Here is an 18,917-nt window from a genome sequence, read left to right on the forward strand (position 1 = left end):
GCACCATGTCCGCCGTGGCCGAGCCCCCCGCCTCACGGGCGCCCTCCCGCTCTCCGGCCCGCACGCCCGCGCTGTCGCCGGCCTCCGGCCCCTCTCGCTGCGGCAGGAACGCCTCGGACGCCGGCGCGGACCTCGGCGCCGCCCAGGTGAGCTCCTGCCCTGGGCTGCCCTGCCCGTGGCCTGGCCTGGCTTGGCCTGGCCTGCCTTGGGCACTGCACGGCTTGAGAGCGAGCCCCAGCCTTGGCCTGGCCTGCCTTGGGCACTGCACGGCTTGAGAGCGAGCCCCAGCCTTGGCTTGGCCTGCCTTGGGCACTGCACGGCTTGAGAGCGAGCCCCAGCCTGTGCTCCACACACAGCCTGGACTTGCCCGTCCATGGGTAGATTGGTGTTGGTTCTGCTGGGCACTTTTATGTTTTAAGGTTGAAGCAGTTTTAAAGCACAGACTAAAAAAAAACCCAATAACTTGAAAGTATGACTTTTCCAGGATGCAGAGTTAAGATCAGTGGATTTGAATTACGTCATCAAACTACTCGAAGCACCGTACTCAGTAAGTAGCCTGAGACCTCGTTATTTCAGTTGCACAAGTAGTAATGGGGCTTAGAAAAGGTTTTTATACAATTACTTTAGTACCCACCCTAAACAGAATCACAGAATAGTTGGGGTTTGAAGGGACCTTTAAAGGTCGCCCAGCCCACCCCCCTGCAGTGAGCTGGGACATCTTCAAGTAGATCAGGTTGCTCAGAGCCCTGTCTAACCTGATCTTGAAGGTTTCCAGGGACAGGGCATCTGCCACCTCACAGGGCAGCCTGTTCCACTGTTTCACCACCATTATTATAAAAGATTTCTTCCTTCTATCTAGCCTAAATCTCCCTTTTTTCAGTTTAAAACCATTCCCCCTTGTCCTATTGCAACTGTCCCCTTCTTTCTCATAAGCTGCCTTTTTGTATTGAAAGGCTGCAGTAAGGTCTCCTGAGAGCCTGCTCTTCTCTGGACTGAACAACCCCAACTCTCTCAGCCTGTCCTCACAGCAGAGGTGCTCCAGCCTCTGATCGTCTTTATGGCCCTCTTCTGGACCCATTCCAACAGGGCCGTGTCCTTCCTGTGCTGAGGGCTCCAGATCTGGACACAGAGCTCCAGGTGGGGTCTCAGAAGAGCAGAGCAGAGGGGCAGAATCTCCTCCCTTATCCTGCTGACCACACTTCTCTTGATACGGCCCAGGATGTGGTTGGCTTTCTGGGCTGCCAGTGCACATTGTCGGGACATGTTGAGCTTCTCATCCACCAACACCTCCAAGTCCTCAAGGCTGCTCTCAATCTCTTCATCCACCAGGCTGTGTTGGTACTAGGGGTTGCCATGACCCAGGTGCAGGACCTTGCATTTGGTCTTGTTGAACCTCAGGAGGTTCACACAGGCCCAGTTGTTGCGATTGTCCAGGTGGCTCTGGTTACTGGGGCTACAGAGCACAAGTATTTGTACTGGTATTGGAACATTTCTTCTGAGGATGGTCATTGTAATAGCGAATGACATCAATGATGTTTTTATATTAAAAAAAATAAATCTATAACCCAGTGCATCCTCACACAGGCTCTTTAAAAAAAAAATAATACCAAAGCAAGTGCATTTAAAAACTAGATGTGCAAAATTTCTAGCTTATCTGGGAGTTTTTGAGTGCAGAAACCTACAGCTGAGAAATACAGACAAAGTTACTGAAAGTATGTCAGGAATTTTTGTACTTGCCAGAGTTAACTGGTAACATTCTCCAGGGAGGTGATTTTAAAGGAAGGAGAAATACACAGAGTTGTGTTGAGGAACAAATATATCTACCTAGGCACACAGGCGAGCAGCATCTCATGGACTGCCACAGACTGTTTTTGGTCCCCACAAGAAGATTTGGGAGACTAAGTGCACTAAACTATCAGTTATTTTTGATCCAAAAACCTAATAATTTATATTCTAAAAGCAAGAACTTAAACATACCACACTTGAACTTAATGTCGCCACAAAGAACTAATTCATGTCATTTTTTTCCCCCTTTTGATACAGAGCTGATAGAATAAACTTACTGTCTGAAGAAAAATGTGCTGGATGATACTGTTTACAGCTTCTCTAGAGAGTATAAGATATCCCTTAGGATCTGGGCTTGTAGTTCCTCCTGAAACAACTTTATGGTCTGCGTCAAGTTGCAGCACTCTTGCCCAGCATGGACGTGCTCAGAAGAGCTGGAAGGAATGCTGCGTATCACTGACACACCCTGCACATATCCTCACTTCAGTTGTTTTCAACTTTGCAGACCTTTTCCGAGTTGTTGCATAGCTCCACATTAAGCCACTTACATCTACATTTTTACCCATTTATGTCATGTGTCTCGCAGATTTGGTTTTCTTAGTTGTCTTTCACAGAACCCCCAAGGAATTTAACAGAAAAAGCCCACACATTTGAATAAAGGATAGTTTTAAAACGCCTTTTCTGTTACAAGAGCACAGGCTCCATACTTAGAAGTGAGGCTTGATCAAGGAGCTAATCCTGCTGCAAAGCACTTTCAGAATTTCATTGTGCCTTGTGATTTTTTTAATCTGGTTTCCACTTTCATTTAAACTTAAAAGAGGATAAACATAAGCATTTAATGTTCTAAGGCAAACAGCAATTAAAACCTGCTTTTCATTCTTTTACTTAAGAAAGATTTGGAAAAAGAGCAGCTGAAAACTCTCAAGAAGGTACTCAAGCATTTTGAAAACGGATTTGTATCCTTTTTGCCACTGTAGAATTCTAAAGTAATGGTGTTTCATGTATGATAATAGTCTTGATGCTTTCAGGAAAGCATTTTATGATGTGCCATGCTTCCACATGGAGAGCAGTGGTGGTCCACATATATTCTCATTCACCAAGGTTGGTAGGTCAGCAAAATTCTTGGACATTAGATTCATATGCCACCAAATTCAGTAGAGGGGTCTCACCTGTTCAGTGGTTGAAAGTGTTCAAAATGTAATTAGTGTTCTTTCAACTCAGAATAGACAAGTATAGTAATTGTCACTACTTAAGAAGCAGCAGATAAAATAGCAATGACTTCCAGTGAGGAGACATTTTAAAGAAAAATGAAATCAGACTAATTTATCTTAAACTTTTTACATATTTATAGCACAAATTGAAGGGTTTCCAGTAATCGCAAGTACTAGGGAGGGTGTGGCATATGGAAAAATGGGATTAATTTCATACAGTTTCAGCGAATTGCCACCGTGATTTAAGATACCACATTACTTCACAACTGAGTTGTGACTGAGTACTTACAGGCAGTTTCCATGAGTCAGTGGATTGGTAGTAACTGTCTCAGTGATCTGTTCACTTTTAATCTTGTGCCTTTACCCTAAATTAGATAATCTCAATATGTGTTTGGGTCCAGATTTTCAAATTTTCATTAGTCATTTGGGACTGCAGTGGAAAAGAATGTAAGTACCTCAAGGCTGTCTCAGAATTTAGATAGGTAAATCTGACACTGTGATGTAAAAATTTCTAATCCTATATTTTTAGACATTTAGTGCTGAACTTCCAGTGAATTCAGCTGACAAGAAATCAGATCAGATTTGCAAGAGTTGTACTTGTGTAAAAGTAAGGCTGTTTTGAAAAGCCTAAGTATTGACTCATATGCTTCATTTTAGACATCTAACTTTGAAATCATTGGCCTTGCTTTTTCTTGGTTGTGTCTTTGAAGTATGATGAATACAGTTCTTAACTTTTTCTTCTGATTCATAGCAATACAATCTGATTTCCTTAACTTTAAATTAAAAGCCCCTTAAGGATTTAGCACAAATAACTGAAATTCTTAGCCTATGTGCAGAAAAAGTGAATGAACAAGAAGCTTTCACCGAGCCTTTATGTGAACTTATTAAATTATGTGGGTAAGTACTTCAGCCCTCCTTTTAGAGATTAAAACACTGCTTATGAACATGTTCATACATTTTCTAAGGCATCTGACATATCCATACAGCATCTGTCTGCAAGGTGTCTGTGTCTGCAAGGCATCTATTACATCACCCTTCCTCTTCATGAGCTGTTTTCCTTGAGTTCAATTGCCGCTGGCATGAAAGAGGGACCCATTTTAGCAGTTCAGTGTCTGTGCAGCTACATATTACATTATTCAAAACTGGATTGTAATTGGCCCCAGCTTACTTGGAAGCAAGATTCCCCAAGGTGTCTTAGTGCCTGAGTAAGCTGTTCTGGGAGTGCTGGCCTCAAAAGATTCAGCAGCTAACTCCTGCTGAAGTATGTTTTGCTGTTTCAAACATGCTAAGTTTAAAAACCTGAGGTGACACAAAGACACTTTAATACCTGAAGGTAAGCTTGGTGAAATGGTAAGCCATTCTGCAGAAGAGAAAGAACTACAGAAATTGGAGGACTCAGGATTTATAATTACTTTTAAAGCATATTGCATGAACTTTTGGGCATCCTCACTGTCATACTGTACTCTTGCAGAACAGAATTGAGCTGTTATCCACACTTGTTAATAGTTTTCTCCTCCTCACTAATGTAAGTTACTTAACTTGTAAATATAGTTACTCCTGTATTTAATTATAATTTGAGAGAATAAGGAAGAGAAAAATGGTGTCAGACAGAAAGTCATATAGTAAATCAGATATTCAAATAGGTTTTTACATAGTTTCCTCTCAGCTGTTGGGTTGAATAACCTTGCAGAACTCAGCTGAATCTTTTAGTTCCCGGAGCACCATCAGTTGTGCTGCTTTCCTTTGCTGCCACGCCATGGAGAATGAGAAAATACATCTTGAAGTTTCATTTTCTTCGGTGTTTGGCAGAAGCGTGATACAACTGACAATGAGTTTATAAAGTTGGTAAAATGTAGTTGTGAGTAGGACAACTTTTTTGGCTCCTCCAGCAGTTCAGGAATAATCATGGTCTCTGCAATCAATATATTTTGGAAGATTGCACCTTTGGGTTTTGCTGTGATTTCTATACTATGGAAATTCCCCCACAATTCACTACTACTTCATATGACAAAGAAAAGCCTGTAACTAGAGGGAGGGGCTGTTATTTAAAATTTCTGTCCATATACTAGAACTCCTGCAGTAAATTTTTCCACTCTTTCATAACTACTTCTGTTTACCTGTCTTGTTCCCACTTTTTTTTCAATGTCTGCTGCTTTTTTTTTTTTTTTTTTTTTCTCCTCATTTATTCCATTATTTGCTCTTGGGTTTCTTTTTCTCTGGCTATGTTTACAGAGGTAAACCTGCTGGAAATCTGCTTCTGCACTAAGAGCTGCAGAGACCTTAGCATAATATTGTAATGTTTACTGTAAGAGAATTTTTAGCACTTACATGTTTATGTCAGATCTGAGTACTTTTCAAATGTTATTGAATATTTCTTAATATCCTGTTTTTAAAAATAAATTTGTTGTTGGGCTATTTGGAGTCAGTTTATTGGCTTTATTTTTATCCATTTCAAGAGGTCTGCAACTTTCAGTACAGAATCGGCATTGCAAAGAATGTATTTGTCCTGGGAAAAGTGTCCTTATTTGCAAAAAATGTCAAAGCAAAAGAGAAGAGCTATTGAGCTTTTCTGGTGACTGCATTAAGGTGTTCTTCTGCAGGGTTTTAAGTGTAGTTATAATATTTTTAAATTTCATTTTGCAGGTTACCATTTCAAAAAAAGAAATCGTCTGATGAAGTAAGCTATTCTGTGGCAGTTTCAAAATCCATTGCACAACTGGGTGAGTGTAAACTGATATGCCACAATAAAATTATTATTATGCCATAATAAAATTAACTGTATTAGTAGAGTGATTTTAATTGCTTGTTACCTCCTTAGTAAGTAATTTCTTTCAATTATTCATGCAGTCCTCTGTGCTTTTTAGTATTAGAAAAATACCATTCTTATTTTGCTGTGCAGTTAACCTGCAGGTTAGCTAACAGAATTACCTATTTGCCAATGTTAGAAGCCACATGAGATAGATAACTTTATCAGTACAGCTGAAGAACTAAACCTGCCTGTAGCCTGTTTCATTTCATTTTGCTCTGAGAAATTGGGGAGTTACTATAAACACTAAAGCCTGGGATGAAGGGAACCTTTATCCCTCCTGCTTTTTTGAAACCAAAGGGAAGAAACAAGTGAGAAACAACTCCTGACTCCCAGCTCAAACCTTCAAAACCCAAAAGCCCAAGACCTAACACCTACAAAGGCAAAACACACCAGTTTAGTGCTGTGCCTTACTAGGAGGAGCAAGTTCTGACTTCAGCCTCCTGCTGCATCTGAGCCATGAGCTTCTATCTTTCGGAAATCTGTTTTAAGAGAGCTGTTGAGGAAATGGTGTCAAGGTCATGTCTTAATGTCACTGGACATTTTAGTACCAAAATATCTTTTTACGACCTTGCATGTCACGTTCATGATTTTCAAAGAAAATGCTGCAAGCATTATAGGTCAAAAAGGATTCAAAATAGAGCAGGAGTGATATATCAGCTCACTTAATGGCAAAAAGGTAGCACAATCAGCCTGTCACATATGAAAAAAAGACTATCCTTGAAACGGATGAGAAAAAATTATTTTTAGAAGTCTTTATTTTCACAGGTCCAAGTAGATAGGAGAATGCCCCCCTGGTTTCAGATAGTTCCAGATTCTCTTTAGAGTAGCATGACCAAAAAACTCTAAAATCTAAAAGATTATTTATATTATCCATGTTAGGCACTGGTAGCTCTCAGTGGAATTCTCTTCATCTTGTGGAAGAGGATCTCTTTTTGTGCTCCCTTTATGTCATATCATGTCTACTAGAAAAGTTTCTGACATGGAATCATAGAATCAAAGAATGAATCGGGCTGGAAGGGACCTTAAAGATCATTGAGTTCCAACCCCCCTGCCCTGGGCAGGGACACCTCCCACCAGACCAGGTTGCTCAAAGCCCCATCCAGCCTGGCCTTGAACCCCTGCAGGAACACAGTAATGGTGAAAACATCCTAGTGTAATAGCTTTCTTCTGAGTTCCACAACTTCTGGAATAACATCCAGTCTCTTATAAGTCTCTGTAACCATAAACAGAGGATGTCACGTTTTGATGAACCTTATGCTGCTCCTCCAAGATCCCTTTGGCCTCTTCAGTGGAGGAGTCCCTGTCCCTTGAGTATTGTATAATTAAACTTTGCATGAAATGACAGATTTGTAGGGGGTATGACTAAAGGAAACACTAAGTACTTAAACAGAAGTGTTAAGATTACTTTCTAAAAAAATTATAAACTTTGTGTATAACTTTTTTTTCCCCCTGTTTCTGACAGGCTATTTGATGAGGGTGCCAAGCTCTCACGTTAGAACACAAATCTGTAAGTGTATTGTTAGCTTTTATAATGTGGAGCTACCGAGAAAAATACTTCCAGGTAAAGCACAGTATTTTCAAGTGTCACAAGAAATCAAGTGCTTGTTATCCCAGCTGCTTTGAAATGGCTCTTATAATTAGCTATGGATTCATTTGTCTTTATAACTATAGTTAATGTATCTTATGTATTAAGTGTATAGCATTGGCAAATATGCAATTAAGATATTTTCATAGAAATGCGTACTCAAAATCTGAAATTAATTCATCACTGTAGAAGGAATTAATTATTACATTTATGGGATTAGGATTATGGAGGATCCAGAATATGTGAAGTGGTCACAAGTTCTCTGAAATGTGGATAATGGAGGAAGAAGGAGTAGTTCGGATCAGAATTATAAGAAGGGAAATGTAATGTTCAAATTTTAATATGTAGCATGGAGAGCAGCAGCTTTGGTTTCACTTGTGTTGCTTGTGAGGGATAGATCTAAGCACATCTAAATTTGACTGAGTTCATACCATATGGACACATTTGAGCATAGGCTTTGGATAAATGGTGTGACTTGTCTCGGCATAAAGAGGCTGCGTACAAGCTCAGGCGTGATCCCCTGGTGTTATGGCTGGGCAGGCAAACTGTCATCAGAACCCATTACCAGTTATGCCTTTGACCCTTATGATGGTGACGGAGGCTGTTACCAGGCAGTCAGTCGTGGGTCTCCTAGAGAGGCACAGGATCCCATCCTGTCAGACAGCACTAGATCTATAGGCAGCCAAGCTGGAGATGGACACTGTCACAGCATGGATCCGGAGCACAGGCGAGGGAGCGTGCTGGATGTCAGTGTGCTCCCTTGCTGTGTTCATACAGTGTGGCGCTCGGTCCTGTGCCCTCTGGCTGGTTTTCATTTATTTTAGGAGGCCTAAAAGCTGCAGCTGCAACAGCCGTCACAAGATTTAGAAATACGAAAGGCTATAAATCTTTTTTACCTTACAAACAAGCCTCGAATTTTGCAAGCAGCTATGTGTACATTTAGTAAACAGTTCCATCAAGATAAGTGAATGTTAAATATTGAGACATTTTATTATTCTTTTCCAGATTTAGAAAATAAGATATGGTGTCTAAAAAATAAAGAATGTTTTTAAATCTGATTTTTAAAGTAAAATTCTTCATCTCTAAGCATATATGTAAATCTTGCCAAACTGTGATCCTCCAGAGTTCTCTTACCTATGAAGTAATACCAACTTAGAGCCTGTCAAAGTTTATGCTTAGTTAAAACTCATTTGGCCATGTCCATTATCTGCATTTATCAGTCCTGCATTTCATGTCATTTGATATATATTTTTTTAAGCTATTTAAGATAAGCTTTACTTTCATGAGTTCACACATATAAATATATACATTTATTCGCATATATAAATTTCTTTTCCAATGCTTCCTCTTCCCCCATAATTCAATAATAAAAAATACAGATTTGCATAAGCATGGACAAAAGTAAAAACAGCGAGAAAGTCAAGCTTATAAATCAAAGGTTGGATTAACATATTTTAAGTAATATGATTAAAAAAGGCATTAATTCTCTAGTGAATAGGCTACAGAAGAGAACTAGGTCCTGCACCAACAACTTACTGCGTGATCTGAAGAAGGTTTTTCACCTTTCTATTCTATTTGTTCTTTCGTTCTGTAAATTCTAGGAAGCAATTAGTTTATATAGCATTTTAGTCTTCTTGAGGATAAGTCTGTTGGATACGCTTTAGGCACTATTAATACTCAGATATAAGAAAAACAGCTCTTGTTTATTGGATTTTTCTTTTTTCAATGGGTCTTAGGACTAAGGAAATATGATACTCAGATCTCAATACTTTCGTGGGAAAGGATGAATATTTTACGAAATTATCAAAGTTCTGAATATCTACTGCATTATAATTAAAGCTATTGTATGTGCAGGTTACCAGCCAACAAGTGCAAACTATAAAATTCAGATGGCTGAATTAGGAGGATTAGCAGAAACTCTTGTTTTGTCACTAGCATTAGTTGAAAATCAACTTACTGAGAAGTTGTGGGTACTTAAAGCTCTCCAGCATCTCTCCAGCTCTGGTTAGTACAAACTGTTCTTTCAACAATCTCATTACCTCTGATCTTAGATCATTTGTTCTCTGAACATGCCTAAAACAATTGCTGACCTACAGGGAATTAATTATTGAGATTTTCATAATTTCAGGAGTAAATTGCAGGCTCATGATGAAGGCCCAAGCAGCCAGCAGACTCTGTCTGTATCTAAATGGTGTTGATCCCTCAGGACAGCTGGTGTTCCGCTCCTCGGAAATCCTATGGAACCTGTTAGAAAACACCTCAAAAGAAGAAGTTGTTAATCAGCTCAGTAGCTTGGAATGTGTACAGTAAGTACAGGGAAGCATTTTATAAATTAGTTTTGAAATTTTGGATACATCTAAAGCATTGCTGTTGTGTAGCATTTTGTTTGAAATTAATCGAGAGAAAATACAAAAGTGGAATGCAGGTCTCTTGTTAAGTCCTCATTAAGTTTTCAGTATTAACACATCTGATTCTCCAAAATGAGAGCACTACTGGATCAGACCTTGTAGCCAAGCAGCCTATGATTTACAACCCTCAGGCACCTGTTTCTGTTTCATCAAGTTAGTTAGATAGCACTATGGCCTATGAGATGCCAGGAAATGGTATGTGATACAAGAGGTGCCTGCCAGGTAGCTTACAAACTCAGTGGCCAGGGTCCATCTAAAAGCACATTCAAGTATTTCACTGTCAATCCTCTCTTTATTTCATTAAGAGAGCGATCCACCACCAGTTGTTTCTGTTAGAGGCCAAGAGGGAGATCAAGGTGCTCTGAGCCCTATCGCTTTGTACGATGACAAAGTAAATTGCACGATTTTCAAGCTCATGTTAGGCTTGGTAGACCAGCATTACTGCACTGTTGAAATGCTTATGTTATAAAGTTAGGAAACTCTGTGCAGTGATATATAAGGCTTAGTTCTAGATCTTCTGCTGAAGTAAATAACAAGTTCTCCCTTAGTGATTTACACTGTTTTAACTGTTTACGATTAGACTATTTCTTCTCAATAATCATTCAACATCATGCAGTTCCATGCTTGAGTAAATATTATGTCTTTCTCTTAATTATTTATAACATATACAGTGGAAGGTGAAATTTTTAATACATGCACCTTGTGTATATGCTTAATATGGATGTCTAGTGGTCACATAGGAATCCATTTTGTAATTAAGTTTTAAGTTATTTCCCTTGCAGTTAAACATTAAGGCTTTGAAAAGTATGATACTAAATGAAGATTCATATCCCTAGAGCTGTCTAAAATTAGAATATGAAAAGAAAGATAAAATGCATTTCACTTTCTTTTTAAGTGCTTTGAAAGAAGTGTTTGTAGACCTTCTCATGCATGGTTTCCGGCATTACGATCGTCAGCTACGGAATGACCTCTTGGTGATTGCCACATTACTAGCTGAAAACCCTGCAGCACCTATGATTGTAAGTTTATATAGTTATATTCCAGAGACTAATAAATTCTCCTTTGCTATTATATACTTAATATTTTTGCCCATTAAGGTTGTAGTATTTGTTCTATTCTGTCTCCAATGCTTTCTCTTTCTATGACCATGTGACCCTCTTTCTCAATGAGGGGAAGGCTCTGGACGTTGTCTACCTGGACTTTGGTAAGGCCTTTGACACCGTCCCCCATGGCGTTCTCCTGGAGAAACTGGCGAATCATGGCATAGACAAGTGTACCCTTCACTGGATAAAAAACTGGCTGGATGGCTGTGCCCAGAGAGTTGTGATTAATGGGGCAAAATCCAGTTGGCGGCCGGTCACCAGTGGTGTCCCTCAAGGCTCAGTTTTGGGGCCAGTCTTGTTTAATATCTTTACTGATGATCTAGATAAGGGGATTGAGTGCACCCTCAGTAAGTTCGCAGATGACACCAAACTAGGTGGAAGTGATCTGTTTGAGGGTCGGAAGGCTCTACAGAGGGAGCACAAGTCCTAGCAGCGGAGCATGCTCCTCTTGCCAAACCTGCAGTGCAGGGATTCAAGTGTGTTGATAGGAGTGAACCAGGAGAACTGCTTGTGCAAGGGTGGGATGGGGCAGTGGGCAGATGGGGCTCAGGCCTGCTCTGATCCCCTGCCCCTACCCCGACTATGACAGTAAGTAACCAGGCTATGAAAATCCATCAGGAGGTGTTTGTATGTGCTGCATTGCCCTTTGTCCGGGGGAGAAGGGCGACAGTGATCAAACATTTTTACTGAGTAACTGTTGTCCTTGGAGAACCTGTTGAAGAAGGGTTTAGGTCTTCCTTTGGGTATGTTGTGTGCAGAGGGGACCAGATGGAGATGCAGGAGTTCTGACAGCCAGGCCTCAGCCACACAACCGGGGAGCCCTGGTTAAGGATTAGTGCCCTGCACTGAAACCTGATTACAGTTTATCTGTCCTTTAAGCAGGTTAATGCTCTTCACTGCAGGCTCCTGCTACTCTTGCACGCATGGATAGATGCATGTGCTTGGTCTGAATGCATTTCGGTCACAACAACCCCAGGCAATGCTACAGGCTGGGGGCAGAGTGGCTGGAAAGCTGCCCAGCAGAAAAAGACCTAAGAGTGTTGGTGGACTGTCAGCTGAACATGAGCCAGCAGTGTGCCCAGGTGGCCAAGAAGGCCACCAGCATCCTGGCCTGTATCAGGAATAGTGTGGCCAGCAGGAGTAGGGAAGTCATCGTGCCTCTGTACTCGGCTCTGGTGATGTCTCACCTCGAGTACTGTGTTCAGTTTTGGGCCCCTCACTACAGGAAGGACACTGAAGTGCTGGAGCTTGTCCAGAGGAGAGCCACCAAAGTGGTGAGGGGTCTGGAGAACAAGTCACACGAGGAGAGGCTGAGGGAACTGGGCATGTTTAGTTTGGAGAAGGCTGAGGGGAGACCTCCTTGCCCTCTCCAACTCCCTGAAAGGAGGGTGTAGAGAGGTGGGGGTTGGTCTCTTCTCCCAAGGGAATAATGACAGGACCAGAGGAAATGGTCTGAAGTTGGGGCAGGGGAGATTCAGATTAGATATTAGGAAGAATGACTTTCCTGAGGGGGTGGTCAGGCACTGGAACAGCCTGCCCAGGGAGGTGGTGGAGTCACCATCCCTGGAGGGATTTAAGAAATGTGTAGACGTGGCACTTCAGGGTGTGCTCTAGTCCCCAAGATTATTGGTTTGTGGGTGGGTGTGATGCGGTGGGGTGTTGTGTTTTTTGTTTTGTTGGTGGTGTGTTTGGGTTTTGGTTGGTTTTTTTTGGTTTTTTGGGTTTTTTTAAGGTTGGACTCGATGATCTCAGAGGTCCCTTCCAACCATGGTGATTCTGTGATTCTGTGATTCCTCTTTCTTAGATTTCCTGAGCAAGAAACCATTTTTCTTTCTGCAATTCCCCTTATTTCTAAGAGACTTCAAATCTATAGGTGATTAGCCTGGAGTACTAGCATCAACCATTTTTAATACTTAGAAAATTATATGAACGCTTTTCATGTGCAAAGGTTAACATTAACTCCCTTATTCTTGTACAGATTCTCACATGTGCCATTCTGTTACAATGAGTTTTGCACTAAATCTCATTTGTTGTTTGAAGATTTAGTAGTACAGGCTGTATTCAGATGGCCCAAATTCAACTGAAGTGTCTGTGCCTCATAGCCAGGAACAAGGGTCCTCCAAAAATCAACTCAGAAGCTCTAAGTAGGATACTGAGAGAATAATTATTTAGATCCAGTTCATAGAGGCACATCAGTTCTTTCTAAGACTAGGTCACATAAATGTAGTCCAGAATGCACTATCATGACTTGCCTAAAAAGTAGATAACTCATTCTTCTGTACTATCCCAGAATTTTTATGAGGAAACTACAGAGAAGTTAATAGATGTTAATATTGTTTTACTCTCTTGTTTTACAGTTGAGATTTAGAGATTTAAATAAAGTTGTGAGATACACACTGAATAATTAAGCAATCAAATTCCTGTAGATGTACTGGCTCTTCAGGAATGGTTTACTTTCAGGAAATTAATTTCTCAACTTCAGTAGAAGTTTCCCAAGAGTCTTTATTATTAAGTAGTTTTTATAGTGTGTAATGAAGATTACAGACTTTTCATTCAAGCTTTCCATTTTATCACTAACCATTACGAAATATCTGTTATACTATTGCGGCAATATGTATGATATTCAAAACATTCAAGTTTTTTATCTGGCTGTAGAAGCAGGGCAGGTTTTCTTACAAGATGACTAACCAGGACATATTATTTTAATTCCTTATAGTGCAAGAAAGAAAAAATGTTTCAATGAAAGGAAAAAATGAATATGTTTTCATTTAGATTCTATATTCTCAGCCTCCCTAGAGATTGTACTTTGCTTGTGAATATTAAGTACAAAATATAAGTATTAAGTAAACAGAAACATCAACATTACCATTGAATCCTTCCTTGTAGATAATACCAAAGACGTTTTCATCAGAATGTTCTCCTTTTTTTGCTAATATACTATCCAAGCAACTTCAGAAAACTCAGTCCTGTATTTAACTTAATTCAGAAACCGGCACAGGAATCTGAGCCTTTGAAAAGGAGAATAATTTTTCCATCAAAAGTAAACTGGAAAATTGATGTGAATTAAAGTTTATAATGATATCAATTATGATTATCTCTGTGTTAGAACAAAACTGTCTGATTGGTAATTGCTTACTAGTTTCCATCAAAATTTAGTACTGCATTAATCAGCAAGGAAAAATCATTAAGTTGGGTTTTTTTATTTAACCAATTTGCAATGGCTTTATATAGAGAATATAGATCCCACAGACACAAAAGCTGATAGGCCATATAGTTGTGTACTGCAATATGTTTCTGATTGTTAAAGTCATTTGGGTGTATGCTAACTTCCAGAACTAGGCATCAAAAAAGCTGCTGCAAAAGTACTAGAACTGCTTGATTCTGTGGGGATGTCTGTGTAGTGTTCTGTGAGCACTGCTCCTGTTGGCAGCCAGTGGAAAGCTCTGTGGTGGCTTTGCTGGAGTACTGAGGCCAAGCTAATGGATTTTGTTGCTCAAGAAGAGCAGTGCCCTGGTAACCATGGCTTCTAATCACTTCAGGAACAAAGCTCTTTTGCCTCTGGTGTGCTGCATAGACACCCCCTGGCCTTGCTCCTGTCTATAGTTATATTAGACATAATTGTCCTTCTTTTAGTTCTCTAGAAGCTGTGAATGACAAGATTTTCTTTTCAGAATTTTTAACATGTAATATTTGTAAATGCATGTTGTTCGTACATGCAGTTTTCATGTACTTACTTGGAAATGCACAAGTGAATGCGCAAGTATGAAGTTAAATAGAAGTGTGTTAGTACACACAAGTGAAGGTACAGAATTGTATGTACTACTGACTCTGATGTATAAATTTACATGTGCACAAATGCATTTTAAAAAACACAATTCTAACAGTACTGAGAATACGGTTTTCTTGTGTGGTAGATTATAGTACTGAATACATGCGTTTGGGACTTCCCCATATACGTTCAGACTTGTATTGAATGAGACATGGGTTTAGCTGATTGTACCCTTAGGACTATAGTTAGTATCATACAGTGTCCAAACAGTTGATCTCTTCTTTGATAAAGTTCTGTTTATTCTGACATAGGATACATTAATCTCTGTGTTCTGAAGGAAAAAGCAAAACTAAAATGAAATCATCGGTCTTAATCTCACTGCAATTTAATTTAATTAATGTATGTTTTTTGAATGCTTATTAGGAAAGTGGATTTACGGAGCTGTTAATAGTACTTGCAACTTTTACTGAAGGTAAGAGATTTCATAGTGCATAATTACACTAGTTTTACTTTTAATTATGATTTTTTTGTAACTTATCTACAATTTCTTTCATAGTTAAAATTCCCAATTCCCTGGTAAAAGGTTTTAAACTTACCTACTGTTATGAGGACTTCGAGCTGAAAAAGTTACTATTTAATGTACTAGGAATCTTATCTAAAGACCCACGTGCTGTACCGGTAAGTTGTAACAGAACACAGCATACAGTAAGTAGGGGGGGTGGGGGAGAAGGTGAAAAGATTCACAGGAATTTTGTTTAGCTGTCCATCTGGCATAGTCAAGTAGACTGAAATTAGCTGTTCTCCAAATCAAGAATTCATACATAGCTTCAGACCAAGTCCTGCTGTTTGAAAGCAGCACAGTTTTTATTTTAGAAAAGTTACAAACCTAGACCATGCTACAAAAATTAGCTGATGAGTGACTGCAAAGCATTGTTGAAATACATATGAAGAACATAATAACGTTTAACAACCTGCAGTCTGTGGGAGTGCTACAGAATATAAACAGAGTTTGTCTGTACTTGAAGTGTTCATGACACTGTTTTCAGTAAATAATTTTCTTAGTGCAGGACGGATAAAGTTGACTCACTGCTTTAGATTTTTCTTATTTGCACGTGAAACCTATAAGCTGTCTCTCTCTTTGTCTTGACTCTGCAGCTTCTCAGTGAAAATGGTGTGATGCCGGCTTTGCTTTATTATGTTAAACCAAATCAAAAGCCTGGATTTCCTGACTGGTCAGCTGCCCAATATGAAGAATTACAGCTTCATGCAATTGCTGTTTTAGCTTTAGTGGCTCCTGTGTTAGTAGATAAATATTTGTCCTGCCAGGCAAATACTCTTCTCCTTGTGTTTCTAGAATGGTGTATATGCCAAGGTCAGTAGATGCTCACGTCTTTCACACACAGTAACCTCAAAACACGACTCAACTTTTTTTGGCCAGAAGGAAAAATGTAAAAATCGTGAAGTCAAAATGATTCTTTTTCAATAGGTTATGTAGGAAACTAATCTTTCTTAAAATTGACCATAATATTTTTTTCTACTGAAGGATTAGCTGGTGCTCCATTCCCTGTATACTGCTATATTGATACTTACTCAGTTGTGTGAGCAGCCCCACATCTCTGCTGGCTGTGTGTGAAGCCAGCCAGAGACACCTCGGGTGGCAACAGGTCCAACCGGTAATTCCTGCCACGAGGCAGGAAGCAATAGCTCAAACTGCTTCCAGACTAAAGCTGGCTTGTGGCCATCAGCTGAGAGTATGGGCTACGCAAAAAGATAACTAACTGCACCCAGTTTCATAGACTGGTTTTCTGGTGATGGATAGTTTTTGTTATAAAATTGGTAAGTTTTCCTAAGAAGAATTTTTCATTTGGGTCTAATGTATATCAAAAGGTTGATACTGCACATCATGATAGAGGAGATACTTTGAGTCTTGGAGACTGCTCATCAACATAATAAGGTTTAAAAAATTGTAATAATCTTAAATGATCACCAAAATTATACCTTTCTTATGAATGTTAGAAGTATAGCCCTACACAGAAAGGCTTATTACTAGATGGTTTTAAACTAGAAGACTTTCCAACATTAAGGGATTTGGTTTGTTTGGTTTTAGGTTGCTTACACCAATAAGCCTTTTTTTTTTTTTTTTCCTAAGCACATGATTATTCTGAAAATACACTGTCTGCCAAAAGAAATTCTCATTGTGATTGCTCCACAGCTCCTTTCTCTGGTCAAGGTAACAGTTTCCATGGAACTGGTGGTCGAGGCAACAAACTCGCACAAATGCGCTACAGCCTGAGAGTGCTACGATCCGTTGTGTCCCTTTATGATGAGGCTGTGAACCTGAATTTGTGTGACCAGGGAGCAATTAGCCAGCTACTAGGTAAAGCACAATTTGTATTGCCATAGTTAAATTACTACATTTCTGTTGACACTAAGAATGTTGCTGCTTTTTTGTGTGCTGTGGTTTTAGCGTGTTACTCCTTTGACCGTTGAAAACCAAAAAAACCCCAAAACAATTAATCCAAGACAAAATTGATTTGATTTTGAATTTTGTTACATTTTAACACACAGAATTGAAGGAATTCAGCCAAATTCTGTCTGTAGACAGCTGTAAAAGCCTAGGTGTATAATTTCAGAGTGAAACTTCCCCTCCTCTTGTTCTTCTATTATTCTGCATTTGTTACATCAGTTTTTCATTGTGGTAGCCCCTGGGAACTCCAGCCATGGGTCTTGTTCTACCTAAGTCTATTATGATGCCACATTCCACAACTCCTCTTTCTTTAGAGTAGAAGAAAACTAATAAGACTTTACTTTTATATGAGTAACATTATGAAGAATAAAAGCAGAATAAAACTGCTTTACCATTGGTCCTGCAATTTAGAGCATTTTTTTCGTTCAGTAACACATACCTACTCTTTTTTAAGTTTTGCTACACACTGTCATAAGTTCTTTTCAGACATGGTTTAGTGGGACTTGGCAGTGTTAGGTTTATGGTTGGACTTGATGATCCTAAAGGTCTTTTCCAACCTAAATGATTCTATGAATAATTAAAAGTTTCCAGTGCTCTGAAAGAATCATACTGGAAGGAATAAATAGGTAAGATCCTTTGGAATCTAGAAACCTAGAAGGCCTAGAAATAAAAGATCTTATATCCTCACTTGAAAATTGAACTGCAATTAAAACTCTGTGGAAACTTACAGGTTTTAGTAACAGCAAAACTAATGCTATACCATACACAACAGATTCAAGCAACTTTTCTACTTTGGGAGAGTTACTTCTGTGTCTGAATGTGCTCTTTCACATAGTGGTTCCAAGGCTGATTTTCTCAGCAGTGGTGGTGTTTTATGTCTCTCCCACATTTCCACTGTCAGTACAAATGTTTATGAGGCTCTACAGTAGAGCAAATCGGTAAGTTCTTTGCCTTTTTTCTAAGAGTTGCTAAATTCAGATCAGTGCCCTGAATTCATCGCAGTGGCACTATATAAGGGACAGGACAGAGACACAACCAAGGGGCTGGAACAAGGAAAAAGTCAGTGCAAGCTGCTATCATTGACTGTCACCAAGAGTAAAGTCCATGGAACTACAGCATCAAAGTGCTGTGTTAGAAAACACAAGAGAGAAAGACAAATTGCCTAAGTAGATTCCTTTAAAAGTCTCTTGATGTAAATTTGTTTGTTTTTTTTTTTTTAAAATCAGCAGCTGTAATAGAATTCTTGCTTGTGTATAGGACATTCACATGTATAAAATATTCATTTATAGACATCCTAAAGTATGCAGCAAACAAATCTAAAGAGAAAGAAGAGGCCATTCTACTGGAAATGGAAGCTGATATATTATTTCTTTTGTCTGCTCTTTGTGAAAATGATCTCCACAGAAAGGTATGTATCTTTCTATCTTGTAATCTGCAGAAAACAACAAAACATGGTATATTTTCATTTAAATTATAGTGCTTTTTTATTATTCAGAAGCAGATGTCAACTTTAGTTCATTGCTAACAAATCAAGGCTGATAAGTGGTTTCTGTGACAGTGACAGTTAAAATGCAAAATTACTCAGAAATCGACTAGCAATTGTCTCACCTATTTAATTGCTAATGTACATAATTTTTGAATGAATATATGAAAGTGTGTTAACGGAATTAACAGATTAGAAAAACTTAATTTCTCTGTTTCTTATGTATATCATAAGGAATATCTTTATGATTCTTATAATCCTGCTCTAACAAGTGGGTCAAATTTATTACAATATACA

General features: G+C 39.2%; 1 protein-coding gene across 1 annotated transcript in view; it reads left to right on the plus strand.

Annotated features, from left to right (window-relative positions):
* The first annotated feature begins 5 nt into the window (after positions 1 to 5).
* The window catches only part of CFAP69 (cilia and flagella associated protein 69), a 31,719-nt gene continuing 12,807 nt past the window's right edge, over positions 6 to 18,917 (plus strand). Inside the window, exons 1-14 of the mRNA XM_014939686.1 lie at positions 6 to 146; positions 485 to 547; positions 2,676 to 2,741; positions 3,784 to 3,893; positions 5,640 to 5,716; positions 7,268 to 7,366; positions 9,245 to 9,394; positions 9,519 to 9,696; positions 10,694 to 10,817; positions 15,094 to 15,142; positions 15,227 to 15,348; positions 15,826 to 16,042; positions 16,883 to 17,047; positions 18,427 to 18,545. Of these exons, the coding sequence (XP_014795172.1) occupies positions 6 to 146; positions 485 to 547; positions 2,676 to 2,741; positions 3,784 to 3,893; positions 5,640 to 5,716; positions 7,268 to 7,366; positions 9,245 to 9,394; positions 9,519 to 9,696; positions 10,694 to 10,817; positions 15,094 to 15,142; positions 15,227 to 15,348; positions 15,826 to 16,042; positions 16,883 to 17,047; positions 18,427 to 18,545 (1,680 nt within the window). The remainder of the gene's footprint in view (positions 147 to 484; positions 548 to 2,675; positions 2,742 to 3,783; positions 3,894 to 5,639; positions 5,717 to 7,267; positions 7,367 to 9,244; positions 9,395 to 9,518; positions 9,697 to 10,693; positions 10,818 to 15,093; positions 15,143 to 15,226; positions 15,349 to 15,825; positions 16,043 to 16,882; positions 17,048 to 18,426; positions 18,546 to 18,917) is intronic.

Source organism: Calidris pugnax, unplaced genomic scaffold, assembly GCF_001431845.1.
Source record: "Calidris pugnax isolate Ruff unplaced genomic scaffold, ASM143184v1 scaffold101, whole genome shotgun sequence".
NCBI lineage: Eukaryota > Metazoa > Chordata > Aves > Charadriiformes > Scolopacidae > Calidris > Calidris pugnax.